The 26,947-nt window shown below is 47.8% G+C and overlaps 12 protein-coding genes across 12 annotated transcripts; 7 read left to right on the top strand and 5 right to left on the bottom strand.

The window, feature by feature from the left end:
- Positions 1 to 39: 39 nt before the first annotated feature.
- On the bottom strand, positions 40 to 2,189 carry EV420DRAFT_1511957 (septin AspB). Its single transcript, XM_060471614.1, has 8 exons — positions 1,825 to 2,189; positions 1,622 to 1,750; positions 1,488 to 1,569; positions 1,301 to 1,435; positions 1,130 to 1,247; positions 703 to 1,070; positions 405 to 651; positions 40 to 348 (listed from the first exon to the last, which is right to left on the bottom strand). The coding sequence occupies exons 1-8, from the start codon at positions 2,039 to 2,041 to the stop codon at positions 316 to 318; spliced, it is 1,329 nt and encodes a 442-aa protein (XP_060335964.1). The 5' UTR covers positions 2,042 to 2,189; the 3' UTR covers positions 40 to 315.
- EV420DRAFT_927980 (uncharacterized protein) lies at positions 2,178 to 3,324 on the bottom strand. Its single transcript, XM_060484019.1, has 2 exons — positions 2,278 to 3,324; positions 2,178 to 2,221 (listed from the first exon to the last, which is right to left on the bottom strand). Exon 1 carries the CDS (start codon positions 3,071 to 3,073, stop codon positions 2,504 to 2,506), a length of 570 nt encoding a protein of 189 aa, XP_060335963.1. The 5' UTR covers positions 3,074 to 3,324; the 3' UTR covers positions 2,178 to 2,221; positions 2,278 to 2,503.
- A 53-nt stretch (positions 3,325 to 3,377) lies between these two features.
- Positions 3,378 to 4,533, bottom strand: EV420DRAFT_1262686 (carbon-nitrogen hydrolase; the record flags this gene model as incomplete). Its single annotated transcript, XM_060467136.1, has 5 exons — positions 3,378 to 3,762; positions 3,818 to 3,841; positions 3,902 to 4,281; positions 4,330 to 4,339; positions 4,388 to 4,533. The coding sequence occupies 5 exons, from the start codon at positions 4,531 to 4,533 to the stop codon at positions 3,378 to 3,380; spliced, it is 945 nt and encodes a 314-aa protein (XP_060335962.1).
- Positions 4,534 to 4,739: 206 nt separating this feature from the next.
- EV420DRAFT_1511947 (CTLH/CRA C-terminal to lish motif domain-containing protein) lies at positions 4,740 to 5,949 on the top strand. Its single transcript, XM_060471613.1, has 3 exons — positions 4,740 to 5,219; positions 5,256 to 5,257; positions 5,401 to 5,949. Exons 1-3 carry the CDS (start codon positions 4,903 to 4,905, stop codon positions 5,790 to 5,792), a joined length of 711 nt encoding a protein of 236 aa, XP_060335961.1. The 5' UTR covers positions 4,740 to 4,902; the 3' UTR covers positions 5,793 to 5,949.
- A 108-nt stretch (positions 5,950 to 6,057) lies between these two features.
- On the top strand, positions 6,058 to 11,002 carry EV420DRAFT_1301444 (MAP kinase). The gene is made up of 8 exons (XM_060468400.1): positions 6,058 to 6,790; positions 6,842 to 7,015; positions 7,069 to 9,637; positions 9,689 to 9,947; positions 10,003 to 10,144; positions 10,195 to 10,464; positions 10,517 to 10,605; positions 10,655 to 11,002. Exons 1-8 carry the CDS (start codon positions 6,278 to 6,280, stop codon positions 10,743 to 10,745), a joined length of 4,107 nt encoding a protein of 1,368 aa, XP_060335960.1. The 5' UTR covers positions 6,058 to 6,277; the 3' UTR covers positions 10,746 to 11,002.
- Positions 11,003 to 11,039: 37 nt separating this feature from the next.
- EV420DRAFT_927514 (uncharacterized protein) lies at positions 11,040 to 12,568 on the top strand. The gene is made up of 10 exons (XM_060484017.1): positions 11,040 to 11,166; positions 11,226 to 11,396; positions 11,454 to 11,476; positions 11,527 to 11,531; positions 11,586 to 11,638; positions 11,689 to 11,755; positions 11,819 to 11,826; positions 11,880 to 12,295; positions 12,347 to 12,436; positions 12,492 to 12,568. Exons 2-9 carry the CDS (start codon positions 11,393 to 11,395, stop codon positions 12,359 to 12,361), a joined length of 591 nt encoding a protein of 196 aa, XP_060335959.1. The 5' UTR covers positions 11,040 to 11,166; positions 11,226 to 11,392; the 3' UTR covers positions 12,362 to 12,436; positions 12,492 to 12,568.
- A 597-nt stretch (positions 12,569 to 13,165) lies between these two features.
- Positions 13,166 to 13,955, bottom strand: EV420DRAFT_1637081 (uncharacterized protein; the record flags this gene model as incomplete). The annotated part of the gene is made up of 7 exons (XM_060476662.1): positions 13,166 to 13,219; positions 13,269 to 13,355; positions 13,403 to 13,533; positions 13,588 to 13,651; positions 13,704 to 13,760; positions 13,820 to 13,903; positions 13,950 to 13,955. The coding sequence occupies 7 exons, from the start codon at positions 13,953 to 13,955 to the stop codon at positions 13,166 to 13,168; spliced, it is 483 nt and encodes a 160-aa protein (XP_060335958.1).
- A 100-nt stretch (positions 13,956 to 14,055) lies between these two features.
- Positions 14,056 to 18,974, top strand: EV420DRAFT_1262854 (P-loop containing nucleoside triphosphate hydrolase protein; the record flags this gene model as incomplete). Its single annotated transcript, XM_060467140.1, has 21 exons — positions 14,056 to 14,206; positions 14,260 to 14,444; positions 14,501 to 14,663; positions 14,717 to 14,848; positions 14,900 to 15,417; positions 15,470 to 15,499; positions 15,551 to 15,908; positions 15,985 to 16,182; positions 16,237 to 16,394; positions 16,446 to 16,518; positions 16,570 to 16,701; positions 16,751 to 16,812; positions 16,864 to 17,074; positions 17,125 to 17,284; positions 17,535 to 17,697; positions 17,751 to 18,064; positions 18,122 to 18,265; positions 18,317 to 18,441; positions 18,496 to 18,585; positions 18,639 to 18,768; positions 18,824 to 18,974. 21 exons carry the CDS (start codon positions 14,056 to 14,058, stop codon positions 18,972 to 18,974), a joined length of 3,648 nt encoding a protein of 1,215 aa, XP_060335957.1.
- Positions 18,975 to 19,136: 162 nt separating this feature from the next.
- On the top strand, positions 19,137 to 20,429 carry EV420DRAFT_1717770 (mitochondrial ribosomal subunit protein-domain-containing protein; the record flags this gene model as incomplete). The annotated part of the gene is made up of 3 exons (XM_060479723.1): positions 19,137 to 19,458; positions 19,511 to 19,842; positions 19,900 to 20,429. 3 exons carry the CDS (start codon positions 19,137 to 19,139, stop codon positions 20,065 to 20,067), a joined length of 822 nt encoding a protein of 273 aa, XP_060335956.1. The 3' UTR covers positions 20,068 to 20,429.
- Positions 20,130 to 20,932, bottom strand: EV420DRAFT_1262698 (Rrp15p-domain-containing protein; the record flags this gene model as incomplete). The annotated part of the gene is made up of 3 exons (XM_060467137.1): positions 20,130 to 20,194; positions 20,255 to 20,428; positions 20,479 to 20,932. The coding sequence occupies 3 exons, from the start codon at positions 20,930 to 20,932 to the stop codon at positions 20,130 to 20,132; spliced, it is 693 nt and encodes a 230-aa protein (XP_060335955.1).
- A 45-nt stretch (positions 20,933 to 20,977) lies between these two features.
- On the top strand, positions 20,978 to 24,403 carry EV420DRAFT_1511898 (DIL domain-containing protein). The gene is made up of 12 exons (XM_060471612.1): positions 20,978 to 21,574; positions 21,625 to 22,019; positions 22,073 to 22,291; positions 22,342 to 22,492; positions 22,543 to 22,579; positions 22,641 to 22,807; positions 22,845 to 23,021; positions 23,071 to 23,116; positions 23,168 to 23,291; positions 23,345 to 23,419; positions 23,471 to 23,611; positions 23,664 to 24,403. The coding sequence occupies exons 1-12, from the start codon at positions 21,196 to 21,198 to the stop codon at positions 24,267 to 24,269; spliced, it is 2,517 nt and encodes an 838-aa protein (XP_060335954.1). The 5' UTR covers positions 20,978 to 21,195; the 3' UTR covers positions 24,270 to 24,403.
- Positions 24,404 to 24,420: 17 nt separating this feature from the next.
- On the top strand, positions 24,421 to 26,913 carry EV420DRAFT_1511891 (uncharacterized protein). Its single transcript, XM_060471611.1, has 16 exons — positions 24,421 to 24,910; positions 24,957 to 25,109; positions 25,164 to 25,252; positions 25,310 to 25,424; positions 25,481 to 25,546; positions 25,599 to 25,632; positions 25,683 to 25,764; positions 25,816 to 25,877; positions 25,930 to 26,008; positions 26,061 to 26,117; positions 26,171 to 26,225; positions 26,277 to 26,291; positions 26,341 to 26,517; positions 26,569 to 26,629; positions 26,695 to 26,699; positions 26,752 to 26,913. The coding sequence occupies exons 1-16, from the start codon at positions 24,553 to 24,555 to the stop codon at positions 26,781 to 26,783; spliced, it is 1,440 nt and encodes a 479-aa protein (XP_060335953.1). The 5' UTR covers positions 24,421 to 24,552; the 3' UTR covers positions 26,784 to 26,913.
- The last annotated feature ends 34 nt before the right edge of the window (positions 26,914 to 26,947 follow it).

Here is a 26,947-nt window from a genome sequence, read left to right as displayed (position 1 = left end):
ACCGGCATCACGTCAAAGTTTAGCTTTGTTGACTTCAGTGGCAGAGCGAAAACAGTGGTATATTCTCTGGCCAACGGGAACCTCCATGCGTACACAAGAACTCGTCGAAAAGCGTACTAAAGAATAGCAGTAAAGAGGATATCCGTGTAAAAGAGTGTGTGAATTCACAAAGACCAAGTAAAAGCGTTAATACTAAAGGCACCATAGAAAAAATGTGTGTGTCGTACATATGTAACAAAGAAGAAAAAAGGTCCATGGCACAAAACCGGTGATGTATTAAAGAGATGGTATGGATTCCGAGCGTCAACCGCAATCTTAAGTGCGGAGGAATCCCTTCCTGCGGCCCGTCTGTGTGAGAGAGATGGTCAACTTGGTAGATCTCGCAAGCTATCTAAAGGACATACCGCGTTCTTTTCGGGAGTCAGCGGTCGACCGGTCTCGATTCGCTTCTTCTTCTCCTCGAGATCGGCGCGCTGTTTCTCCAGAGCATCCTTCATCTCCTTGTGACGGGCGTAGAGCTCCTCCTCGGATTGCTTGAGCTTGGACTCCTTCTCCTGGACCTTTTGCTGGAAGACCATCTTCATCTCGGCCTCCATCTTGGCCAACTTTGCCTCGTGCATGACACGTTCTTCCTGTAGTCTTGCGGCAGGGCTAGAATGCACCGATTAGATGGATAAAGAATAATGACTGCATGAAACTCACTTGATCTCCTTGAAGACAGTAGAATCTTGAGCAACACCCATGCTGAGAAGCTTTTCTGTTCGCCAGTTCTCATACAGCACGTCGTTAGTGTACTCCCTCAGCTCCTCCATGTAAGTCCGAACAAGCATTTGTCTTAGCTTGACAAAGTCACAATGATCCTCATTGTCAACTTCAACCACCCCCCAAGGATATGCACGTCCGCGCACTTGGCGGCCATCGGGTGTATTCACAATCTTGTCAGAGCCTACAACGGCGAAAGGAATTTTGCCAGCGATTTCCTCTGCCTCAGCAATCGTTTCCTCATCCTCGTTATCGTATGTAGGTGCCTGGAAGATATGAATGTTATTGTGAGCAATGTCAGCGAGAATCTGTGACGGGGTGGCGTCAGAAGAGTAGGAAAAAAAAAGATGTCGCAAATGTATCTGACCCGCTCCTTAAACTCCGCAATCTCTTCATCAGTCATAGTGTCTGCCTTGGCAATGACAGGGATCAAATTGACTTTGGTATGCAGGCGGCGCATGAATTCGACATCAATCTGTTTCAATCTATACGTCTGGTCACAAAAAAAGATCTATGACGGAAACAAGATGACACTCACGAGTGGCCTGTTGGTTGGATGAAGTAGAGACAAGCGTGTACTCGATTGTCGACAATCTTCATCCGGTTGACACGATTCTCTTGCTCGAGATACGAATCAAACCGCGACTCGATGTTCTCAACGATGGGCTTCCAGCTGTGATGATCTGTGAGTAGATAGAGATACGAGAAAGTAGAGGCGAACAGACCTTTCATCGTTGTTGACAAAGTCACCGAACCCAGGGGTGTCGACAACAGTCAAGTGTAGCCGCACACCGTTCTCCTCAATGTCTACACGTAAAAATAGTTTAAAAGAAGGGAAAGCGATAAGCAGCCAACTAACCGGCCCCAATGCTCTCGATAGCGACAGTTTTCGGTCGCTCTGCTGAAGGGGGCAGAGGCTCTTTGGGGGGGTATAATGGCGTGTTGAATAGGGTATTGATAAGAGTCGACTTTCCCAAGCCTGACTCGCCTAGAAAACAGAAAATGACGCGGTGAGAAAATTCAAGGACATGATTGAGATATCGAAGAAAAACGGGAGCATACCAACAACCATTGCAGTAAACTGGAACCCTTTCCTCACGCTCTTCCTGTGCACTTGGTTGGGAAGATTGGCAAAACCGACGTAGCCCATCAGCTTTTTGCGAATGACGTTCGATAGAGGCGCAGTAGCCTGAGTTGGAACGAGTGATGGACTTGAGCCATTTCCCAGCCCGTTGGGAGAAATGTCGCCATTGCGAGAGGAAGTATATGAATCGGCCATCTGGGAAGAATAAAGAAAGGGCGTAAGAGGAGGAAGGAAAGAGCGGCAAGGGAAGTAAAAAATTACAGTAGAGACGACTGGCACGATGGGAGGAAAGAAGTTGTGCGCTGTTTGGCTAAGGTGGCGTCGGCAACTGAGCTCGGCGACTAATCCCAGTTTAGGCTTGGGCAGGAACAGCGCCTCGGTTACGACGTATGTAAATGAGCCGTTTCTACTCCCATCTAGAAAGCGCTTACCCATGGTATAGGTCTCTTCTTGCTCGTCATTGCTAACCATTTTCCCTGTCGCCTTTTTTTAATTTTGGCTCACACGCGTTCTTCGTGCGGTCATGATCTCCCGCCTTGAGGTATCCTCTCGAATTCCAGCAAAGTACAATCTATGTCTAGTATTAAAATTTTAAAGGCATTAGTACGGTACGGTTGTGTCATCATGGGGCGTCTAATCATAGACCCTTCTTTCCCCTTATGCAGCGCATTCCTCCACGTTGATGAACATGTCGAATATTCTGTTCTCCTCGGATAGTTGCCATGGATCGACGTCAATCTCCACGTTTGGTCCGTTCCCCGTATAACTCTGCATCGTTCCGTATCCTTCCTGGCAATCCTGGGAAAAGGCCAGCGTTCCATACATCAAAGCCAGCTGTGTTGAAGGCGCCTCAACATGAATGGAGCCGCAAGTCGCCTGAAATGGCGCCCCGACCTCCTCTGTCCCTGCTGCATGTCCGCCGAAGTCAGGGCAGTCATGACGTGGAACGCCATGGCGCATATTCCCGTTCTGAGCGAGGCTTGTCATTGACTGCGATTCTGTCTCCGGTGACCGAATGATTTTGCCGTCTTTCGCCCGACACAGAGTCTCGTCCTTCATGAATGCACCTTTTCCTAGCGTCTTTCGGCACATGGGGTTGTAGTTTCCCCCGGTTGCATCCGGTTTAGCTCGAGGGCGTCTTGATGGCCCCTGGAACGAACTTGCCGTTGCGGCGCGACGCGCAAGCACTGCAGAAAATACCGCGGCGTATGCGTTTGCAGACTCCATGATGTCGAGAATGATAAGGTTGAGTATGGTTAGTCGTTCAGCTTTTAGCGTTGACTGCTAGCAGATAGCTAGCCTTCTTATAGTGCCCTTGGCTTGAGCTTCAAGTGCCACCTAGTAATGTTCATTGTTCAAACTTTGTTGGGGCATCGACAAAGCAAAGAACAAATCAGTCACAATGGGAACAAAGTCATGATACTTGTATTCTTCAAATCACTACAGGCCTTGTTTTGATCGTCGGCACCCTGCAAATCATTGCAAGTTCGCTGAGAAACTAAAGACTATGAATGTGGACATCAGTAATGATTCACCTACATTCCAGCAACTTACCGTCCGGACGAGCATAGTGTCCAACGACGTCTAAGTCAAATTTACCACGGACACAATCATCCAAGTCCAAAGTGGCGGTCAAGACGCCCTCTCCTTTGAGTAATGGACCAGCTAACACCTCACCCAAAGGGTTGACAATGACGCTCCCTCCGGCAATCATAATATTCTGAGGGTTACGTGCTGAAACATCTGCAACCGCGTGATCAACAGGGTAATCCTTCTCTTCTGCATATTGACACGCCGCAAGAACGAAACAACGCCCCTCAAGAGCGATGTGAATCATGGAATTCTGCCAAACAGGTCGGGCATCCACGGTGGGTGCGCAATAGATCTGGACTCTTTTGAATAGTAAAAATAGCGCACTGAGAAGGCACATTGAGTTAATTGACTGGCTGGGATTCACCTATGGTGTAGGACGAACGTAAAGGCATGTAATTCTCCCTTAAGAAGCACGAGGGTCAGAGGTGTCAGACAGTTCAATTTGCAACATTCGTAGCGTACCAGCATATTGCCGCCGAGATCTTGGTTGGAACCGCAACTCCGCCAGAAGATCCGAAATCTTTGTCGACTACAGAAAGAGTGGAACCATTTCCCTGACCCCAAATCAGCCGTTCAGATGCAGTAGGCGCAAGCTTGCGGTGCTTGGCGATATAACCTTGTTCTGGGTCTATGAAAACAGCAGTGCAATACAGCGTTCCACCATCTCGTTCGATTACGCCAACAACAAGGAAAACACCTGTTTCTTTGCTGATAGCTTCTATCCGAGAGATCGCAGCAGAAGGGACTTCGATGGCCGCAGAGTGGTAACGTAAAAACTCGTCTCGTCCTTGGGCTGCTCTAAGGCCTACGACAGCACCAAAGGTGGACATTTTAGGGATATCCTGGAGTCGATCAGCTAACATATACATGCATTCTAAATAATTTATAACACCTCCAATACTGCGAACGGAACATCAGCATAGTTCGCAGCTACTAGGAAAATCTTACAAGGCCTCTGGAAATACGGCAAGCTGCGAGCCATCGCGATCTTTCGCCAAACGAGTAAGTTCTTCTAGTTTCTGAAGTGTAGCGTCCAAGTTATATGCCTGACTACAAGTTTGCACTACCGATGCACGTATATTGTGCTGCGCCATTGAAGCTGAGGGTGACAAAGAAAGAATGCAGGCATTAGGACTGCAGTATGTGGTGTTTTGCCGGCGGGATAGCGAGATAATGTCGTGACACCCTCAGGCAGCTTCCGGATCAAATGCCGGTCCGGACCAGAAGTCGTCTGACCTGCCCTAAACCAACCGAATGGGATAGCCATAAAAAGACGAAAATTTTCATTGCTTCGTTTTCTCCATGGTGAGTCCGTGGGCACATTTGTGACCAGCGTTGACTTGATCCAGCAGTCTACCCCTACATCCACACCGAAGATACGAATACGCGAGGAAGAATGGGACCGCCGTATACACGAGGTTCAGGTATCCAAAACGTGAGCCCCCATTCTCTGTGTCTCTTCTATGATGATAAAATCAATGGGAATCTCTCTGACTTCTTTGATGAGAGCAAAGAATTGCTTTTATTATCTGATTATTTCCATGTTTTCGCCTCTCGTTGCTGGAGAATTGACCGCTTTCCTTGGCAGGGATCTTAACCGCCTCATCATGGATTACCTTGTCATTGAAGGTTACAAGTCTGCTGCCGAGGAATTTAGCCAAGAGGCCAACCTGACGCCGCCCGTCGACTTTGAGAGCATTGAGAGCCGAATGAATATTCGCGAAGCTCTACAACGTGGAGACGTGGAGGACGCCATCACTCGCGTGAACGATCTCAATCCTGAGGTGTGTGTTTTTTTTTTCTGCCAAGTTCCCCTCGACGGGGATCACAAGATTAAACCTTTCATGCACCACTCTCAGACCTTCGGGTCGATGAGGAGACTCAACCAAAACTTCAGTCTTCAATATGAGCTTATTTGTTTTTCTGTATCCTTGTGTTGGACGATCATTGATGGGCTCTACAGATACTGGATACCAATCCAGCGCTATACTTTCATCTACAACAGCAGAAGCTGATAGAGTTTATACGGCACGGGCGGATTGCCGATGCCCTGCAATTTGCACAGGAGGAATTAGCTCCTCGTGGCGAAGAGAGCCCGGAGTTCCTAACTGAGTTGGAACGAACCATGGCACTCTTGGCATTCGAGTCGACGTCGTCAATGCCCACGCCAATTTCGGAACTTTTATCGCCCGCGCAACGTCTGAAAACAGCTGGAGAGGTGAATGCGGCGATTTTGGAGAGTCTAAGTCAGGGCAAGGAAGTGAAGCTAGTGGGTCTCTTGAAGCTACTCAGCTGGGGTGAGACGACGCTGGAACAAAGGGCGGAATTTCCCAAGGTGGGGAATACGGAATGACACGTACGCATGCAATGAACGGATATCGGACACTGAGGATCACCAGCGTTTTTATTACCCAGTAATGTGAAGATCATGTTGGCTGTATTTCTAGAATGTATAATTTTTGCGGATACACTTTTTATCAAGAACTGACGAGAATCAAAAGGAATGCGACGAAATTTCTTGGAAAGATCCAGCCGCAAGTAGCCGCCTGAGCGTTTCTATGAAAGTTTTCTAGAAAAGCAGGCGGCAGCGCACTTGTATTACATCAGCAGAGTGAGATCCTGAGTACCTGGACTCGACGACCTCCTTCAAGTCGGCGCTGGAGCCTTTCCTTCCCTTCCTCTATCCTTTTCGCCACTGTTCTCGCTGTCGGATCGCTCGCTGAGCACGCCTGCTTACTCATCGCTGCCGGCGACGACCACGCTCGACGACCTTTTGCCTCATTTCAACAGTTCATCATATTCCCACTGGCGCACTGTTCATACAAGGCTCTGCCTCCAATGTCAGAGCTACCTAGGTTTACCAAACCGCGCCTTACTTTCCATGTTGTCAATCCCGGTTCTGAATCGGAGAGCAGTGATGAAGATAGGCCCACTAATGTCAATCCCTACCATCGCCGCGCGCCCCTTCCCAATGTTCCCAAGTCTCCTCCACCGGCGCCTTCTCCTTTGACGACGAACATGGCTCCACGTATTCCTCGCTCACAGGCATCTCACCAGTCTCTTTCATCGCCGTCCAGTACCAGTTCCCCAGCCGCCGACGAGTCGACTCCGCCCCCAAGCACCCCAGGCCTTCCAATACCTCCTGTGGATCTTTCTACCGATTTTTTACCTCAGCAGGACCCCACTATTGTATCCTATAATAATGACCGAAGTGGGCGGAACGACATTCATATTTCCACCTCCCGTAACGTCACCGGCAAGATCTTTCAGCAGCTCAAGTCACCTTTTCAACACAGATCTCTTCATACTCGACCTCAGCCTATACCGCCTGTCCCGCCACCAGTCAATACGGTGTGTCGCTTTGTTTTAGTTTCTTACATATTGTTGATGATCTACTCGCAGTCGCCTACTGTTTCTACCCCCGACTCTTACACCTCCGCTTCAAGCCATAGCTCTACCACTACAGTTTCGGACAAAGTCTCTATTCTCGCCACAGCAGATTCTGATACCTATGTCAATGTTGACATAAGCGGGGTGCAGAGCGCAGCAGTTATTCGAGAGTGTATCTTCTCCAAGGTGTGTAATCCGTTTACTCTGATGTCTATGTTGAAAGCTTAGTTCTGGTATAGTTACACATTGATGACGACGAACAGTCTCGCTTTTCCCTTTATCGTACCGAAATAGGCGCCTTTGCTATGAGTGACGCGCTGACAGATGAAAAGTTGTTTGAACTCTGTCGAGAGTTCGGCGATTCCAAAGGGACATTGAAGCTTCTTGTCTCGCACTCATCTGCGCCTGTGCATGAGGCTGCACCTTCTTTACCGAGCTCACTCTCTCCCAGTGTCAACACTGTACCTCCACCTGTTCTACCCTCTTGTGCACCTCTAAGACCACGACGACGATCTTCACGCCATGGAAGTCTGTCCTCAGCTAGCGAGCAGATACCTACAGAGCAAGCCGCTGCTTACGACGCTGACGTTGACGCCGATAATCATAGAACAACCATGCGCCCACCTCCCCACCCACATCTCAATACCGTAACCAGCGTTGTTTCCGTTCCGTCATCATCCGGACGTCGCCCAAGTGCTCCTGCTCGGCCTTCTTCACCCCTGATACCTCCCCGCTCAACTACGCCCTCACCTCCAACTGGCAGCCAAAGTGAAGCAAAACAATTTGTCAATTGGTACGGAAACCTTGTGCCGGCTCCACCCCCTCCTCCGCCTCTATCATCCGTACCACCACCTCTATCACCTCTCAGCGCCACTTTTGACGACAGTAGTTTGACCCCTCCCGCCACGCGGACTCATGGGCGTTCTGGATCTGATGCTGCTGCCGAAAGAGAGCAAGCATTGAGAGCTTCAGAACAAATTTTCGAGACGGCAGGTCGGCAGTGGCAAAGTCAACTTGACCATCAGCCATCTCGAGATAATCTCCAATCAAAAGAACGCCGTACACGGGGAAGACTCGAACCGCAACGACGGGACCTAGATGAAAGTTTGGGCCGTCCAGAATCCTGGGTCGTTGTTTCCCGTGATCAGGAGATTCCGACCTCACCACCTCCCCGCCAGTCGCCAAAGCAGACCCGAGTCAAAAATCCATTGTATCCCTCACGATACAGAGCTACACAATCAGGTCGCCCTATAGTAGTGCCGGCACCTCCGCGTCATCCTCCGCCACCCGTACCTCATACATCTCCCGAGATTCGTAGTCCCGGAACTAGTCGTCAAGCCGGTCAACCTGTACCTTCAACGTATGTCGTGACTTGGAAAGGTGAAGAGAAGGCTGACCAAAAATCGACTGGTACCCCTACTTCATCCACCGATCCTTGGAGACCCATCAGAACAGGTGCCAAGAGCATGGATAATCTCCGGGCTGCTGCCTTCAACGGTGGACATCCCCCTACGTTGCAGCCTGGCATGCCTCGACGTCATAACGGACAGACCTCTATGAATAGATCAAACGGAAATATTCCCTTCACGTCCGGGCCTAAGCCTTATGAGTCACGGACACCTGTTAAGCCCTTGCCGGTCCAAGGTCCATCTCAACGTTCTTCGCAATATAACGGTAGAACGACTGGATATCCAGGAGGGTATATGTCCCCCAACCAAGACCCATTCCCGAGACCGCTTTCGGCTTTCAGCGATGTTAGGACTGCTATGACCTCTCCGACAAACAAGTATCCGCGGCCAACACCATCATATTCAAACACGATGGAATATCCCGACTCAACGCGCTCTCCTCCTGTACCTTCCCTGCCTCTCTCTGGCTCTTCGCGACCGTATAATAACTCTCGAGATGTTCATGATACCACCACAAAATCTCCACCACAAAGTCCCATCAGTCCGCATAGCCCAAGGTCAACACGCCAAAGGATGCCGACGAACAATGCTGAGACTTCTTCATCGGGGACGGTAGTAGGCACGCCCAGTGATGCAGCTTCAGAGTCTACCCTGGGGACAGACCAACGTGCATGGCTTCTTCAGGTAGATCCGGATCAATCGGAAAGTACAGTTGTACCACCTCTTCGCCTAGACAGAACATCATCTTCCCTTCCTAATTCCAAGCCATCGTTGGAGATGTCATCAATGGAGTTATATAACAGCTCCAGTGACTCGGACAGTGACCATGCAGACTCCGGCACATGGAAGAAGCCCTTCTTGACGTTGGACACGACGCCAAGTACTATTCCTAGCGTGACAATACAGTCCTCTCAGTCTAGCGGCTCTCAGTCAACTCCTGTGTCATCATCACAGACTGCGAAGCTAAAGACGAGAGGAAGAGGGAGCACTTTTACTGACACTCGCCCACCGCCAGAGGATGTCTATGAGCGCCTGGAGGATTTCTTCCCAGAACATGACTTGGATAAGCCTGTTATCGAGGCGAACTCTGGTGGTACCTCACCTACAACTGTAGAGCAAGTTGCGGAAGTCAGTCCCGAGCCGGCGTCTATTGCTGTGCCTCCCATTCCATTAATGGTTGAGAAGTCGCGTGTCAAAGGGAAGAAGTCAATTCGACATGTAGCTGAGGAGCACAAGCGGCGGATCAATCGCACCTCCAAAGCAGACTCTTCTTTCGCTTCGAGTGTATTACGCAAAAGAAGCACAAAGCTGTGGGGCAGTCGGCTGGAAGAGGTTACTACAGCGCAAGCCCGAGCAAATATGGGTGGACCTTCTCCCGAATCACCCAATGGCGGTCCGAGTTAGTATCCAGCAACACCTATTTTACATAACTAAACTGATTCTTTTACAGCTACTTTTAAATGGGTCCGAGGGGAAATGATTGGTAGAGGAACATATGGACGCGTTTATCTTGCTCTTAATGCCACGACGGGGGAGATGATTGCTGTTAAACAAGTCGAAATTCCGAGGACCACGAGTGACAAGAATGATTCTCGACAAGTTACTGTAGTTCAGGCCTTGAAGCTTGAGAGCGAAACTCTGAAAGACTTGGATCATCCAAACATAGTCCAGTATCTGGGATTCGAGGAGACACCTTCAAATCTGAGCATGTACGTCAGCGGAAATTTGTGCGCTTTCCGCGGCTAGCTGATCGCTTCTTAACAGCTTTTTGGAATACGTTCCTGGTGGCTCTATCGGAAGCTGTCTTTTGAAACACGGCAGGTTTAGCGAAGAGGTTACGAGGTCCTTTACTGGACAGATCCTTGGAGGTTTAGAGTACCTTCACTCGAAAGGGATTCTTCATCGGGTTCGTCGCTCATGTTCGACAGTTGGAGGGCGCAACTAACATCATTACAGGATTTGAAGGCTGACAATATTCTCGTAGAGATGTCGGGCGTTTGTAAGATTTCAGATTTCGGCATTTCAAAACGGACGGACGATAGAAGTGGCGGTGCGGAAACGGCTATGCAGGGGACCGTCTTTTGGATGGCTCCTGAGGTTGTGAATCCACAAGGTAAGGGATACAACTTCAAAGTTGACATCTGGAGTGTCGGCTGTGTTGTTCTGGAGATGTGGGCGGGAACAAGACCGTGGCAAGGAGATGAGATGGTTGCTGTTATGTTCAAGGTAGTATTTTATGCGACCTTTCAGACGTCACTCGACTGATATTTCCGATCAGCTTTATCAGTTGAAACAGCCACCTCCCGTACCTGAAGGCATTATCCTGTCAGACCTTGCTGATGATTTCCGCAAGAAATGCTTCGCAATGTAGGTCCTTTCTTGATTTTTACTGCATTTACTAACAACACGCAATTAGAAATCCCGAGGAACGTCCATCCGCACAGGAACTGCGGAAACACAAATATTTAACACTTGATCCTGACTGGCAGTTTACTGGATTTAACTAGGATGTCCATTATTGATTTCCTTCGCCTCTGAACATTGTCTTTTCACTCTCCACGTTCTCTCTCTACTGCGCATCTATCGCTCATCCATTCGCACATTCATCTGTTCATCCTTCTTGCTACTCCTACACATCTCTTCGTTGTCGTTCATGTCATTTGTTTAGTATAGTCCCATCGGTAACCATTTGTAGTCATCTATTAATGTCCTAGTAATTACGCTGTGACGTCATTCTACTACTTTACACCACAGTTACCACCGACCGCCATGAGTACTCACACCGACAACGACGAAGATGAGAAAAGGCGTCAAGCTGCCGCCGAAGTCTTGCAGAAATTCTGGAGATCAAGGAATAACGAAACAAAGGTAGGACCAATGAATCCAGACATCCGCTGGAAGGACGCTGCAATGCATGCTCAATTGAAAGTACACTTGGGTTTTCTGGTGTTTTCTATTTCTCTGACACGTCTAATCTATATGGGAAGAATAACTGCGAACCGTAACGATAACGCGCCTTCAGAACGGTGGAAACGTAGCATCTTTTTCGCGAGCCGGTTACAAGACGCCAATAATCCTTTACAACAATCAGGCGTGGATAAACCGCAAGCCAAGAACAAGGAGCTTGAAGTTCAGCATTGGCTCGAGCTCATCGATGGGTGCGTCTGAAGCAAAATAAGGAGTCGGTCGAACACTGAGAGCGAGAGTGATCGCAGTAAACACCGCTACGGTTCTAATCGTTGAGTGCCTTGGATATTTTGCCTTTTACTATTTAACGTAAAATAATAGTCAAGGTAACTGCTCCTGTATACGGTTGCTTGGTGTATAAGGCACTCACCGCCCTGTAGTGGTATCACAAACGTTGGCAACAAGAATGCACCGACGACAATTTCTTTCGATGGTACGTGTTCCAACGCATGATTCACCTTGTTACTGAATCTTGTATTATAGGCTTGACATTGGAGACGGAAAGTCGCTGTCACTCGATGAGTGTCCTCGTTCTCAGCTTGAACAAGAGGTAGACAATCCTGGCTTTTAGGCCATTACTTATGCTTATCATGATTCATATGCCCCCTCTCAGAGAATCCAGTGAGTCGATGCCATCATTCTTGATGCATGCAATAATCTACTGTCATGGTCAGATACCTATCTGCAGAACAAAGTATATTTGCGTCATTCTGCCTGTAATTCTCGTTCACACATCAGTTTCGCAGGACTAAATTATCTCGTCAAAATCGATGCACAAGGCAGATTACGCTGGGACAGGAACGACGAACTTGTCGACACCAGTGCTGGTCACTGGAAGGATTCTGGTAATGGGCAAGGTATCATACCCGAGGATATCCCCCAGCGACCTGCCCGTCGTGGAAGTTTTACGTCCTCAATATCTTCGTCTTCGGTATCCAGTGAAGAGAACGACGAAGTTAACCATTACATAGGAAAAGAGAAGGGGAAAAATAAAGTCACCAGGACGCTCCATCGGTATTTTACCGTCAAAGGGATCATCAATCGTTTATTGAGGAAAACAGTTAAACGAAATACTTGGATTTTTGTTTCGGTATAGTACCGTATCACATCCTTAATTTTCCTCAATTTATTTTCATTTCAGGACAAGCATTGTTAGCAAAATTTCCGCCTACTACCGAGAATGAGGGAAAAACTCACCTCTTCACAGTCAACATCTTTATTGGAATCAAAGGTTGTTCGAGTCTTGCAACGAATTGTTACAAAAGCTTAGTCTTTTTGCATTATAGACACAGGAACGTTCCAGCATTCGTCATTTCTGGCTGGAGGACTGGTTACATCAGCTGGCCTTATAACTGTCAGAGATGGTATTATCCATTCACTGTCACCTCTGTCCGGTCATTACAGGTAATATTTTTCTTGGTGAGTCGTAAGTAACAGGACACTGATGTGTCTGGTAGGACGACAATCGAAGTACGTTTTTTCCATATATCCGTTCAACGCCTTTATTCTCACCCTACGTAGCATTATCATCAATTTCTCAACGTACTAAGAGAACGTGGTGTTGATATGCATAAGGTCAAGACCAGTAAAGCAGAAATGGCTCTCTGGGGGTACGTTCACGATAAGCTGTCGTCGAAGAATGTATACTGAACAAAGTAAAAATAGGGTGGAGCATATCGCGAAGGCCAAGAAGGCTCAATCCCGTATGGTGGAGAAAGGAAAGCAAGATGCGAAAGGAGCCACAGAAAGAATACTTACCGCTCCGAACATCAGAAGTGATCCGGGTACATATTGGAAAAAAGATCTATTCAGAGGACATCACACGCAGAAATCAGACCTGTCCTCAACGAAGAAAGGTGGTAGCGATATCACCTAAGCCCCCACAGAGGATAATAGAATATAGGATCGACTTGATGGAACTTGTTTAATAGTACAATTTGTTACTTTATTCAAGTGTACATCACGCCCTTGTCCACTTGTTGCCTATATCAGACACGCCGACAGGTAGAGCGGCCTGGAAGTAACATAAACGAGGTTCATTGATAAATGAAAGAAGGGCCTACCTTCTCGTCGTAATCATTCCACTCTCCTTCGCTGAGGTCGACCTCGGGAAATGATTGTCCTGTCATTCCGACACATTTCCAAATACCCTGGAAGAGGTAAGATAAAGATAGCCATAAGGAAACGAAGGACTGACGCTAGGATCGAATCCTATAAATTCAAGACCCCTGCACTCGACCTTTAGTAGGGGTGCAAATTGACCGTTCGCTGCATTGTAAGGCTGTGGCGGATAACTTGAATCGAACTTTGCAGAGCTCTCCCGTTTGCCTAGGTAGCTCAAGGCATTAGAGCAATCTCATGAACAAGAAGTGAACGACAAACATAGTCCACATCGCCAGACAAAATTAGCAGTAGCACCTTTCCCTCCGGACACCTTTCGTTCTTCCTAAAAGCTCTGTGAAGACACACGGTGCTCTTGCAAGATGCGAGATGTCTACCTTACGATTCACGGACACGAGCTTTGGGTGAACTTCATTGCAACTGTTACATTTAACCTACATACCAGGAAGTACATTAGTTCAACTTGCGGGGAAAGACCTATAAATTGATGAACCTGGAAGAAGTACTCGAAATCCTCCGATGCCGGTACAAGATCTGTTACATTTTCCAGCTCGGCTTTGATGGAAAGGAGGAGGAGCTATAGATGTTTAGAACATGTCAATAGTGAAGGAATATTTACTTACAACCATGGTGGTGAATTACAAGTTCAAAGTTCAAGTTGTGATCGATGGATCCACGTGGCTACGCTCTCCATTCAACTCCGACCACCTTCATTGCCCTCTATTCACTATGGCGTCCACCACCGATGCCCACGACGAGTTTAACCACCAAATCGCTATAAAGCTATCTAGAGCTCTCAATACCCTCAATCCGAACGACCTGCTTGCCCAAAGAGTGACGGACATTGCAAAAACCAATACTTTAGAAGGATTCACAAAAGGTGCGTTAGTAATTCTTCGTGTTTTGTTAGTGGACTGACATTTGTACGTGCAGCTGCAAGCACCTTTGGCAAGTTCAAAGATTCATTTCTGGCAGAGCTCTATGCCGACATTTTGTCGCATGCGAAGCAGGAAGCGACAGGCGTTGTTCCACAGCCAGTTGCAGGCATAACTGTGCACGATAGTGATGTTTTGGAACCTGAGCCAGTTAGACAAGGTGGTCTCATGCAAAAGGATGTGGTGTGTACTTATTTTTCATGATGGTCCATCTACTTAGCTCGTCGGACTGTTTTCAGCGGCATACGTTCCGTCAACCAGCGAAACCATTGGAACCGCCCACACCCAGAACTTCCCTACTAGGCCTCGACCGTCTTGCGAAAGAGAAACGGGCTGCTAATATTGGCTACGACGATGGGAGTAGGAAGAAGGCCCGGTATGACGACGAAGCTGTCTTTAAAGGTACGTCTCTTGGTTTGAGCTGACAATGTATTCTTGTTAATGCCTGTTTCCAGTGCCTAGCTTACCGGCGCGCAACTCTAATATAAGGCAGCGAGGCGAAGAAACTCCTTCTCATCCGGGCGGGTTGTCCGAAACTGGTCGTCAGAGGTTGGAAGAATATCGAAGGAACAGAGACAAGCAAAGAGGTTCGTTTGTGCCTGCTGTCTTATATTCGTTTCATAATATCATTTCTCCAGAGGGTATTACTGCATCGCAAGGGCATCGTTCTGACGCACCAAAGGGCTTGGGCGATTTTCAGCGCCGGTCTAACAGGGACCGCGACCGAGGATGGGGCGGCAAGAGAGATTACGATGCTAACCGTGACCGAGATCGAGATCGTGGTAGACGCGACTGGGACTCGACTCCAAAATCTGTTCGTGGATCCAGCGACGCTCCCAGTGTTCGCGTCCCCAATGTCAGCTGGGAATCTACACCACGCAATTATCGAGGGGAGGATAGCTCAGGACGGGGCGGCAGCCGTAACAGACGGTGGGATGCCCCGACGCCTAGAGCGGCTAGAGACGATAGCCCCGAGGGCGATGGCGCGTTGGGGCTTGACGCACATGAGTGGGAAGAAGAACAGGTTAGACTAGATCGGGATTGGTACACAGGCGCAGAAGAAGGCGGGATTGCTGGTGACGAAGAGCATAATCCTTTAGCTCAATATGAGGATCTCAACATTCTTAAACAGGCGGAAATTGCCACCAAACAGGTGGTGAGTGCAAAATTCTTATATGGGTGTGATCTTTGATAATTTTGTTGTTCAGAAAAAAATATCCGCCAGACAAGCTCAATATGTGAGAAGCTTTAGTTAAACCTTTTATGTCTTGTTTCTTATTTTTCTTTAGAATGCCGATAACGATCTTTGGGAAGCAAATCGAATGCTTACTTCTGGTGTCGCCACTCGCAGGACGGTTGACTTAGATTTTGAAGACGAGTCCGAGTCGACTGTTCACGTCATGGTCCATGACCTTAAACCACCCTTCCTGGACGGTCGTACCGTGTTTACCAAGCAGCTTGATCCCATCAATCCTATCCGCGACCCTACGAGTGACATAGCCATTTTTTCTAAGAAAGGTAGTGCGTTAGTGAAGGAAAAGAGGGAGCAAGCCGAACGTGCCAAAGCCGCCGCAAAGTTGGCGGCTCTCGGCGGTACCTCTTTAGGAAACATCATGGGCGTGAAAGATGAGGAAGCTGAAGCAGAAGGTATGTTTTCATTCCTCTACTACTTTTATTCGGCTCGGAGTTGCACATTCACGTAGTTTTTGTTTTGCTTTTCCAGCTGAAGCAGAACGGCAAGAGAAGGAAAACAAAGGCGAGAAGGAGAACTACAAGGGCGATTCTAAGTTCGCAACTCATCTGAAGGCTTCCTCCGGTGTCAGCACCTTCGCCAAGTCAAGAACGCTTAAGGAACAACGAGAGTATCTCCCAGCTTTTGCTTGCCGTGAGGATCTTATGAAGATCCTACGAGAGAATCAAGGTTGGCCTGTCCGCCTTCTTCGAATCATCGTTATACTGAGGAAGTTGTACATAGTTGTCATCGTCGTGGGCGAAACCGGATCAGGAAAAACGACACAGCTGGCACAATTCTTGTATGAAGATGGTTACTGTGCCCACGGTCTTGTTGGTTGCACCCAACCTCGGCGTGTGGCTGCAATGTCTGTCGCCAAGCGTGTCAGTGAAGAAATGGAGGTCAGTGTTTACCCAACCGTCTCAGACGTCGAACTCATTGTTCTATGCCAGTGCAAACTAGGTTCTACAGTTGGATATGCGATACGTTTCGAAGATTGTACATCCTCTGAAACGAAGATAAAATGTATGGCTTTCCATGGAAATGATGAAAATTCATCTGACTTGACTCTTGTAGATATGACAGATGGTGTCCTCCTCCGTGAATCTCTGAACGAGGGCGACCTTGACCGGTATAGCGTCATAATTCTTGATGAGGCGCACGAACGGTCCCTCAGTACTGATGTTTTAATGGGTCTTCTACGGAAAAGTCAGCCGCTTAGATGTCTGTATTCGAGGGTATTACTAACTATTTCTAGTCCTTTCACGTCGCAGGGACTTGAAACTTATTGTCACCTCTGCTACTATGAATGCCGACAAGGTGTGTTGCTTGATGGCTTTAATGCACTATGCCATTTACACTGGTCTCTAGTTTTCCACGTTCTACGGGAATGCCCCCACTTTCACCATTCCAGGCCGTACATTCCCTGTGGAGATTTTCCACGCTAAATCTCCCTGTGAAGACTATGTCGACAGTGCAGTCAAGCAAGTACTACAGATACACCTTTCGCTTCCGCCTGGCGATATCTTGGTGTTCATGACTGGTCAGGAGGATATCGAGATTACCTGCCAAGTGGTCCAAGGTTTGTTAAATATCTTTTAACTTTGTATGTAGCTAAACCGCACTCCTCAGAGCGTCTGGATCAACTGGATGACCCAGCACCGCTGGCCGTTCTGCCTATATACTCTCAGATGCCTGCTGATCTCCAAGCAAAGATTTTCGAGGCAACCAGTGATGGACGGCGCAAAGTTATCGTCGCTACCAACATCGCTGAGACGTCTCTGACAGGTCTGTTAACCTCATATTTGATCGTATGTGGGATAACCACTTAAATTTAACCTAACAGTTGACGGTATTCTATATGTTGTTGATGCTGGATACTCAAAGCTCAAAGTGTACAATCCCAAAGTTGGCATGGACGCTCTGCAGATAACGCCGATCAGTCAAGCCAATGCAAATCAACGGACCGGGCGTGCCGGTCGTACTGGCAATGGGTTCGTATATTGTCGCTCTGCTCATTACTTATGCTAATCATATCTTAGCTTCTGCTATCGGCTGTACACTGAAATGGCTTTCCGCAATGAGCTTTTTGAGAATACCATTCCTGAAATTCAGCGAACAAACCTGGCGAATACAGTTTTGCTACTGAAATCTCTTGGGGTTAAGAATCTCCTAGAATTCGATTTCATGGATCCGCCCCCTCAGGTCAGTATCCGCCGGCTGTTTCATTTGCATGGTTACCTTTAACTTGATTCCAGGCTAACATTTTGAACTCGATGTATCAACTATGGGTTCTTGGCGCCCTTGACAACGTTGGGGACCTGACACCTGTGGGGCGAAAGATGTCCGAGTTCCCAATGGAGCCTTCCATGGCTAAAATGCTTATTGCCTCTGTTGAGTATAAATGCTCAGCCGAGATGTTAACCATCGTGTCAATGTTGTCTGTTCCTAGCGTTTTCTATCGCCCCAAGGAAAGAATGGAAGAGGCCGATGCAGCCAGGGAAAAGTTCAACGTTCCAGAAAGCGATCATTTAACCCTACTAAATGTTTTCAACCAATGGAAGAGTCATGGGTAAATACAGTCGTCAGTCTTCTTTCAGGCCGCGCGCTAATCGTTGCTCAATGACAGGTACCGGGACGATTGGGCAATGCGTCATTTTCTTCACCCGAAACTACTACGTAAAGCTCGTGAAGTCCGGGTACAGCTAGAGGACATCATGAAATTCCAGAAGATGGAGCTAATATCGGCTGGGACAGACTTTGACATCGTTCGGTTAGTGATTTAAAGTTGACGGGAGGTTCTTTCTGACCTTTACATTCACAGGAAAGCGATAACGGCAGGCTACTTCCACCAAGCAGCACGAGTGAAGGGAATTGGTGAATTCGTCAATATCCGTTCAGGTTTGCCTACGCATCTTCATCCCACCAGCGCTCTGTATGGACTTGGTTGTAAGCCGTATTTATCTCCCCGCTACCTGGTGTCTGATGGACATTTCTTGGCAGATACGCCGACATACGTCGTTTATCACGAACTGATTTTGACATCGAAAGAGTACATGACACAAGTAACATCCATCGACGCATATTGGCTTGGTAAGTATTCCGACACCTGGGATTGAAATGTGACTGATGAAGGGCCAATATAGCGGAATTGGGCTCTGTCTTTTACTCTGTCAAAGAGAAAAACTTTGACGAGCGCGGTAACCGTAGGCAGGCTGACCGAGAATTTTCCAAGAGGGCCGAGTTGGAGACAGAGATGGCGAGACAACGGGAAGAGTGAGTATTTCTATCTAAACTAATAGTGTGATGAGTCCTTAAACTGTGACTTCAGGAGTGCCAAGAAGGCTGCAGAAGAGGCGTTAGCGGTCAAGACTTCAAAAGGGAGCAGCTCCAAAATCATTGTTCCCGGAACGCCCCGACATTCTGGTATTGGTGCTGCGTCTCGTGTTATGCAGACACCGAGGAGGAGAGTGGGGATATAGATTGTAGCATATATCGGATGTATTCTAAGTTTTTATCATTATTAACGACTAGTTTTTGGCAATGGCAAGTTTGTGATGAGATGCGCGATTGTTGACGGTTGTTGTCTGAGAACATTGAACACAAAACTTTGTTCGCGACTTGCGATTTTGACCGCGTCCGGGATGGCGTTTCGTGTCGCTCGTTTCCTCACTCGTCCAGTACATCGCTATCAGCCACGACCTCCTTTATCTCCTAGTTTGTGTCGTAATTTGGCGACACCACCACCGGCGTCGGAAGGAGCGGACGGACCCAAAGGAGAGAAACTGGCAGCCAAAAGGAAGGAGGAAGATGACGAGCTAATAACGGAAGATCTCCTTGAGGACATTTTGGAAGATCCATACGATGGAGACGACACTGTATCTGCGGGACACATGATGCTCCAGCAACAAAGAGAAACTCTTCACTACCTCCGTCTCATCGAGCATGAGATGCCCAAGCTTGTCGGTCCGTCGCGCATGCCATTTTGCTGCCTTTTAAGTTTCTGATGCTCTTCCAGCCTACCGGAAACCATTTATTCCCCCAACATCAGCTACACCGCTTGTAGTCAGGTCTCTAGGCTATGGAGGAGAGCCGCATCCTGCTACGAATAAGCGCGTAGTGGTTGTTGCTGTAGACGACCTCCCGTTGAAAGACGAAGCGGCCATACACAGAATAAAGGTGCTTGCAGGGCCAAGATGGGCACCCCGACCGCCGTTAGACGGTGGTATCAGCAACCTCGATAATTGGGGCAATGGATACATCAAAATCTCATGCGAAAACTTTCCTCGGCCAGAGATGAACCTATCGTGGGCCAGCGATACACTGGACAGATTGATCCAGGAGGCCAATGTAGGTGTCTTATTATCTCACTTCGAAGGAACATAGCTGATACTTCTTAGCGTCCAGGAAAGAATAAACTCGACGATGTACCCTCTCGACCTTCGACATATATTTGCTCGGGCCCGTAAGGCTAAAAAGGGAGAGCATCTACGTGGTCGTATCTATTCCCGACCGACTATCCACGATTTCCCGAAGGAATGGCTACCACCAACTGCTACTAGTGATAGCAATTGACCACTTAATAACACTTCATCACCCATCCGAATGAGTATGCGTGCATTACATCGGCGAATGCCCTATGCCTTGGATACAAGACCGCCAGATCTAATCATGTCGAAGAAATCGTCCTTTTCAACTGCAGCTGAACATGAGGCAATATTATCAGAGATATGTCAGACACATAGAAAGAGACGCGTCAAACCTTCTTTCCCTCTCCCAATAATATTGTCACGGTTTTTACCCTTTGATTTTTTCGACTTGTCGGCAGCCGGCGCGGGTAAGGATGGTTTGCCACTACCTCTTGCAGCCTTTTTTTCTTGTTGCACATTGGTAGCGTCTGCTTGAGCCTGTTGTATGACATTAAACAGTTTGACGACTGTGGCAACTAAGTACATTGAATGAAAGGAATAACATAAACTGACGTACCACCTCGCTGAGCAACTTTGCGCAAGGCGCACTCGCTTTCAGCACCCCAGCCACCATAGATATCTCTGATCCTTCCTTTATCCTCCTTTTCCTTCTTTTCCACCTGTAAAACCTTCTTTGCTTTGGATTCCAGCTTTTCATCATTTCGTTTTCTCGCAACTGAGGGTTTTAATGACAAAGGAAGAGCTGACGGGGCGTCAGTCCCTAGCAGTGACTGTAGAGCAGATCCAAAGGTTGAAGGCGCTGTTGCTCTGATTTTTCGTTTCTTCGTTTGGCGAGATTTCTGTGGCTTGAGATTTTGAATATCATCATCGGAATTTTCATCGGATGCACTGGCAAAGTCGTCTGAGCCCGACTCGTCAGCAAATTCGTCGTCGCCAGAAACGGCAGAGTCATTAGCATGCTCGTCGTCTGAGAGCCGTTGGCGTTTTCTAGGGAGTGAAGATGCCGACATGGTGGAAGGAAATTAAGTCACGTTGATTGATATTGTCGGCTGGCTGCCCTGACTGACGCTGGTCACTCAAATACCATACGTACACCGTTACACACACCCACTCTCAGCGCTGTCGTCGTCGAGCACGTCGCTCGTCAAGTCCGTGCTCGGTAGCTACCCTTACTCGACGTCGAGATATTCCTGGAGGCAGCTTAGATTGGTCCCGGCTCAGCTACTACTGTTGCCCATCAAGCGGGTTACCGTCTCTGCAACGCGTACAATCGATGCAGTCTATACCCTCGTCATCGCTTCAATCTCTCGACCTTTCGCCCGAGCCTGACCTTCACCCACTGTACCCGTCGACTGCCTATATCGCTGTTCTCCTTTCATCACATTCTGGCCTTACCCCAGATCAGAAAGCAGAGCTTGTCGCCCACTGTCTTGCTCGGTCTTGCGTTTTCGGAGAGCTCTCAGTCCTTCAGTACCTGTTGTCGGACCCACATGCCCAGAGCTACGTCGATTTGGGCATACGCGATGAAGATGGCCAGGGTCTAATCAGTCTAGCTATACACGGCTTTGGTGCCGAGTCAGAACGAGATGTGGAAAGAGAGGAATGCGTCCGTCTGCTCATTGCACAAGGCACTGACATGAGTCCTGACAAAAGTGAATTCAATTTTGCTACAAGTCTGAGTTATTTCTAATGTTATTCCAAGGTGGCTGGACACCACTGCATCATGCGGTTCTTCTGTCGCCTCCGACACTCGTATCCCACTTAATGACCCACGGCTGTTCACCTTTTGACGTTACGCGTCGCAACCTTACTCCTCTGGACATCGTCACAGCCCATTCCGTTATACCTGGAAGAGACGATGTTGCGCTGCTTCTGGAAGAAGCTATGCGCGGTGAAGGCTGGACAGGAGGGAGAATGGAGGAAAATAGACACTTGTTTGATGAGCGGGCCAAGCGTAAAGGCAAGCAGAAGCACGTCCAGGAACACGTCGGAAGAGTTCTCGGTGTTCATTCAAAATGGTGGGCACGCGACTCGGATGGTTCTTCATCAGACTCTGACGACGACGGTGATGAAGACCTTGAGGACGAAACCTTATTCGTGAGTAGCATTGTAACAAGAACTCAAAGACTCGACTCTTATGAAACGCATAGACGCCCCCCGTAGATTATTCTTCCATGCTCGTATTCTCTCCTTTAGCCCTGCCGCTAATTTTCGACTCCCTTATCACCAACTTCCAGCCATCTTTCAGAGATTCGACGCCTGCAAACACGCTGTACATGCTGGCACGTTTTGCGTGTTTGACTTGCGATCATACTTGGCTTGAAGATTTAATTATCGGTGCTACGGACTGCATAGAAGAGACCTTCTTCGTAGGTCAATCTTCTTACCCTGATGTCACTTGACTTATTCCATTGCTCAGAACAAGCCCGAAGACGTCACCTGTCTTGTCTTTTGGTTATACAACACGACCCTTTGGCTACATCTTATGCAGTGTGATAATTCCATTAACGAAGCCTGCGAGATGTTGGGGTCTTTCGAAATCATCGAAGAAGTCATCAACTCGGTGTTCGGTAAAGGTGTCTCTATCTATTTATTTCGTCTATTAAAGGCTCTCCTACAGTATTCATCATTCGATTTGCTGAGCGGCGTGTAGACCAGTTGCTCGATCCCGCTCTACTCGACTACTCCTCCTTGGGCTCCGAGTTTGATTCAGTACAGTTTCGAGTCGGAGTGGTCAGTTTTACGTGCGCTTGGGATGAAAAAATCTCAACCTGTTATGAATTCATCTGCGTCACGGAGTTCGCCCGCTTCCCCACCAAGCCCCAGTCCCCATCGTCCTTCTTCTCCGACCCCGTACGGAACGATGTCGTCTTCAACATCTAAAGGTGGCCTTTTCATCGTTGCGACAGAGCTTCGCTCGAGCTCGAAATCCAGGATCGACCACTCCTTTGCAATCATTATTTCCGGATGCTCCTCCACCTCCCTCTCCTGCTGACCTTACTTCCTTTTTAACAGCTCTGCATACTCTGTTGATCCTCTCCGATATTAATCCAGCATTAACAACACAATTGTGGTCGCAGGTGATGTATTGGACGTCGTGTATGCCCGTATATATGCTTTCCGTGTTTTTCGTCTAACATCCCTTTAGGTGAAATGTTCAACCGTATACTTACGCGGAAGAAATACCTTTGCAGGTAACGCGATGTGGTATAGTCTGCACGCTAATACTGACTTTAGTCACGCAGATCCAAAGCCGTTCAAATCGGTATGAATCTAAGCAGTGTCGAAGAATGGGTGGGGCAGATGGGCCTTCCTCGAGGAGTTCAAACCCATTTCACTCCTGTGAGAGAGCTTCTCAACTGGCTTCAGGCGCGTCTGCCTCTGTTGATTCTCTGTGCAAGTCGTTCTCACCTCAAATGTAGTGTCTGTCATCGATTACCGAATTCCCTAACCTTGTCGCGACGATTCAAACCATGAAGTGTCTCAATCCTCTCCAGGTGAGTGTTGGAAATAGTATCCCTACGGCTGGTTTTGACGGCCGTACGTAGATGAAAAGGGCTGTCCGCGACTACAAATACGAGGTTAACGAGGGTCGGATGACTGATGAGTGTGTTCAATACCTTACACAGCTGCAGAAGGATTGGGAGAGACACCGAGTGAAATTGGGTGTCGAGGCCCTGCGCAAAGAGGTATTTCCCTCGGCATGCTGCGGATATTCGTGCGACTGACACTGGGATGTAGATGGGTGAGCGAGAAAGGGAACGGGATGAAAGTCTTTCATCGTCGCTCAATGATTTGGATCAGTCTGTCCACTCGGTCTCCTTTTCATCCGACTCCTCGGAATTACCACCAAACCAGAACATAGACGTCTTGTTTGACAAGGACGATAGAATTGCGTCATGGGAGCCACCTAAACCTCCACAAGTGCTAGGAGAGCTGCTGGACTCACGGCACATGCTCCCTCTACTATTCCCCTCTAATCCCCGTATGTTGGCCGCGGTATCGAGACCTCTATCCTTTCCAGATGATGGCAAAATGAAACGCCCGAACTCAGTTCTCACTTCCGATTCCAGGAGCGACAGCAGCGCTACTATGGAAAGCCGTTGTACATGGCGGGCTAGACATCGAAAGGTCAGACAAGTGGGGATTGGGACATTGAAGTGGGTGGATGGGGTGAGGTCGGCTTCACGTTGGGGTCGGTTAATACCTGACGACGAAGACATCGAGTCGTCTGAAGAGAAGGGGGAGACAGAACTGAGAGTTAAGACGCATGTAACACCGCTGACTCGCAAACCAACGAAGGGAAGAGCGAGCCATGGAGGGGATACTACTCCGATAGAACGTTAATTAGAATTAACACTACCATCCCGGCGAGATTTAGTACGCTTTCGTGTACAGTATAGTACCACAGACATTTTATGTCGTGTGCTTGGACTTTGATTTCTTATTGGAGATTTACATAAAGAGGCCGCCAAGCAACGGTTACAACATCGCGCTCGGTTGCACTGCCCCAGTTGACGCAGTACTGGTTCGAACTGCGCATCCTGTCTTATTTAACATAACAGCCACCACCGCAACCACCCTTTCAACGTTTCTCTCATTTGCCAGCAGACCTCCACATTGTTCCAGAATGGCTGAAGCAACGGGCGCCCATGTCCACTATACAGATCAATCTCCTACTACCGCTACTCCTGGTACCTCATCCTCGACGCTGCATCGCAACGACACCTTCATGTCCACGACGACGAGAAGAAATTCTGACGGGTATAAAGACGAAGCATTTGACCATACGAAATTAGACGAAAAAGACCAGCCAAATCTAGTTCGGGGGGCGAGCACGCGGAGCAAGGCCTCATATAGTGATTCGAAGCGCTACACATACATCGACGAAGATTATAATCTCTATCGACATCCGCAGGAGGAAAGCAAGGATTCTCTTGTTCATAACGCTGCCGACATTGGTCGTTCAGGCAACTATCAAGACTTGGGTAAGCATCTGCGCGCTTAAAATCATCTCAGCTAACATGCTACAAGAATACGCCGATCCCTATAATGCTGAAAGAGCAAAGCCTGTAGCAGAGAAAGCTGGTCCATTAGCGAGATTCCTGGGTGAAGGGCGATACCCAATAGAGCAGAGAATAGAGGACAAGAAACGCGGGATCGGACGACAGAAGTACCCCTTCCTTGGTGTGTCATTATTCACATCGTCTTCATCATCTTGAAGGTAATCATAGATTGCAGTATGGCTCCTGACGCTCATAATGACCTGCACATTCATCTACGAGCTCATCGTGAACTGGAAGCAGCAAGGGACTCCCGTCTCTTTCCACGTATGTATATTCTTTTCTCTCTTCTTTCACAGGAGACTGAAATCACTGTTGAAACAGCCCACTGTGAACTATATGCTGGGTCCTTCTTCAGCAGCGATCATACATGTCGGCGCGAGATTTCCACCTTGCATGAAATATGTTGAGGATGTTCCCCCTACGTTAGAAATGGGCTGTGAGTATTATTTATCCTTTGAATAGGTGTCATTCATGAACGTCTACCTTCTCAAGGTATGAACAATACCGCTAATCCCGCCACTATATTATGTACGATTGAGGACCTATGCGGATTTGGAGGTATGTCACGTCTCGCCTTTAATATGCACTGCGGGCACTCAGAACTGCACAGGATTCCACGATGAAGATCCCAATCAGTGGTTCCGGTATGTCCTACCCTTTTCCTTCACGCCGCATCTTAATAATTCGCCCTTAGATTCATAACAGCAATCTTTTTCCATGCTGGATTTGTACATATTCTTCTGAACATGTTTGCTCAGCTCACCCTTTCCGCTCAAGTACGTGCAAGTGATTTCTGTTGATATATTACATCTGACATCAAGGTACAGATTGAAAGGGAAATGGGAACTGGCGGCTTTTTCTTCACTTACATGAGCGCCGGTATCTTTGGGTACGAAGATTGTCTAGAGTAATCGGGAGACAGCTGATATACTCTTACCCAGTAATATATTAGGAGGCAATTTCGCGCTCGTCGGAATACCTTCAATAGGCGCCAGCGGAGCAATTTTTGGCACAGTAGCGGTGAGCTGAATCTTAGCTGCTGATACTTAACTGTATTGATTGTTCTCTCCAGGTGACATGGGTTGATTTGTTTGCGCACTGGAAATACCAATATAGACCAGTCAGGAAGGTGAGTAGAGACAATGATTACTTGATAAATGATCTTGCTGACGGGCAGTTCAGCTGATATTTATGACCATTGAATTGCTAGTCGGTGTTGCTATTGGATTCATTCCTTGTACGTCCAACAATATCAAAAAGATGTCCAGTTACTCACTCTAAATCTCAGATGTCGACAACTTCGGTAGGAGTTGGATTAACTCGGCCAGGGTTGTAACTGAAATCGAATATAGCTCACCTCGGAGGATTTTTGATGGGACTGCTGGTCGGAACCACATTTTATCCTGTCATAAGTGTCACCAGGCGCCATAAACTAATAATGTGGTCTTTCCGTATCATCGCCATTCCAATAGCGATTGTTCTCTTTGTGGTTCTAACAAGGAATTTCTACAAATCGGATCCTTATGCTGGTGAGTATTCTGTTTTCAAGTGCTAGACGTTCATCACTGATTCTGCCCAAGCGTGCTCCTGGTGTCGCTACCTTTCTTGCTGGCCCACATCATCAAATGATCATTGCAAGGGGTATGTTCTGATTGTCCTTTTGCCGTGCCAAATTTCTGATGAGTGTGATCTTTTCCTCTTCTCAGAACTGGTAAGGTGTTTATGAATGATTATTCAGGGTTAACATTAATTTGCATTTTCAGGCATTGTCACAACTAATTCTACCAGCGTATGAACACAATCTTAGTAGTCTTGTAAATACCGATACCATGATCTTGAACATACCTTTGACACCATTTATCATGCGGACAAATCTTCTGTATGCACGTAGAATTTACGTAAGATCCTGAATTAAATAATTCTTGACTTCTGACCACCGCCTGCCATCTGCCCTGCAAT

This window comes from Desarmillaria tabescens (genome assembly GCF_030435595.1).
Source record: "Desarmillaria tabescens strain CCBAS 213 chromosome Unknown EV420scaffold_5, whole genome shotgun sequence".
NCBI classification, from domain to species: Eukaryota; Fungi; Basidiomycota; class Agaricomycetes; order Agaricales; family Physalacriaceae; genus Desarmillaria; species Desarmillaria tabescens.
Note: the sequence above shows the minus strand (reverse complement) of the source record. Positions and strands in the feature narration are given on the sequence as shown.

Coding starts and splice junctions, on each gene's coding strand:
- EV420DRAFT_1511957 (XM_060471614.1), bottom strand. CDS start 2,041: ATGGCCGATTCATATACTTCCTCTCGCAATGGCGACATTTCTCCCAAC. Junction 1,436..1,487: donor TTTGTCAACAACGATGAAAG/GTCTGTTCGCCT, acceptor AGATCATCACAG/CTGGAAGCCCATCGTTGAGA. Junction 349..404: donor TGACTCCCGAAAAGAACGCG/GTATGTCCTTTA, acceptor TCTCTCACACAG/ACGGGCCGCAGGAAGGGATT.
- EV420DRAFT_927980 (XM_060484019.1), bottom strand. CDS start 3,073: ATGGAGTCTGCAAACGCATACGCCGCGGTATTTTCTGCAGTGCTTGCG.
- EV420DRAFT_1511947 (XM_060471613.1), top strand. CDS start 4,903: ATGATGATAAAATCAATGGGAATCTCTCTGACTTCTTTGATGAGAGCA.
- EV420DRAFT_1301444 (XM_060468400.1), top strand. CDS start 6,278: ATGTCAGAGCTACCTAGGTTTACCAAACCGCGCCTTACTTTCCATGTT. Junction 6,791..6,841: donor TCCCGCCACCAGTCAATACG/GTGTGTCGCTTT, acceptor ATCTACTCGCAG/TCGCCTACTGTTTCTACCCC. Junction 10,145..10,194: donor CGAAAGGGATTCTTCATCGG/GTTCGTCGCTCA, acceptor ACATCATTACAG/GATTTGAAGGCTGACAATAT.
- EV420DRAFT_927514 (XM_060484017.1), top strand. Junction 11,639..11,688: donor GACGACAATTTCTTTCGATG/GTACGTGTTCCA, acceptor CTTGTATTATAG/GCTTGACATTGGAGACGGAA.
- EV420DRAFT_1511898 (XM_060471612.1), top strand. CDS start 21,196: ATGCAGTCTATACCCTCGTCATCGCTTCAATCTCTCGACCTTTCGCCC. Junction 23,022..23,070: donor GGTGATGTATTGGACGTCGT/GTATGCCCGTAT, acceptor ACATCCCTTTAG/GTGAAATGTTCAACCGTATA. Junction 23,117..23,167: donor CGGAAGAAATACCTTTGCAG/GTAACGCGATGT, acceptor TTAGTCACGCAG/ATCCAAAGCCGTTCAAATCG.
- EV420DRAFT_1511891 (XM_060471611.1), top strand. CDS start 24,553: ATGGCTGAAGCAACGGGCGCCCATGTCCACTATACAGATCAATCTCCT. Junction 25,765..25,815: donor AGCTCACCCTTTCCGCTCAA/GTACGTGCAAGT, acceptor ATCAAGGTACAG/ATTGAAAGGGAAATGGGAAC. Junction 26,009..26,060: donor CAATTTTTGGCACAGTAGCG/GTGAGCTGAATC, acceptor TGTTCTCTCCAG/GTGACATGGGTTGATTTGTT.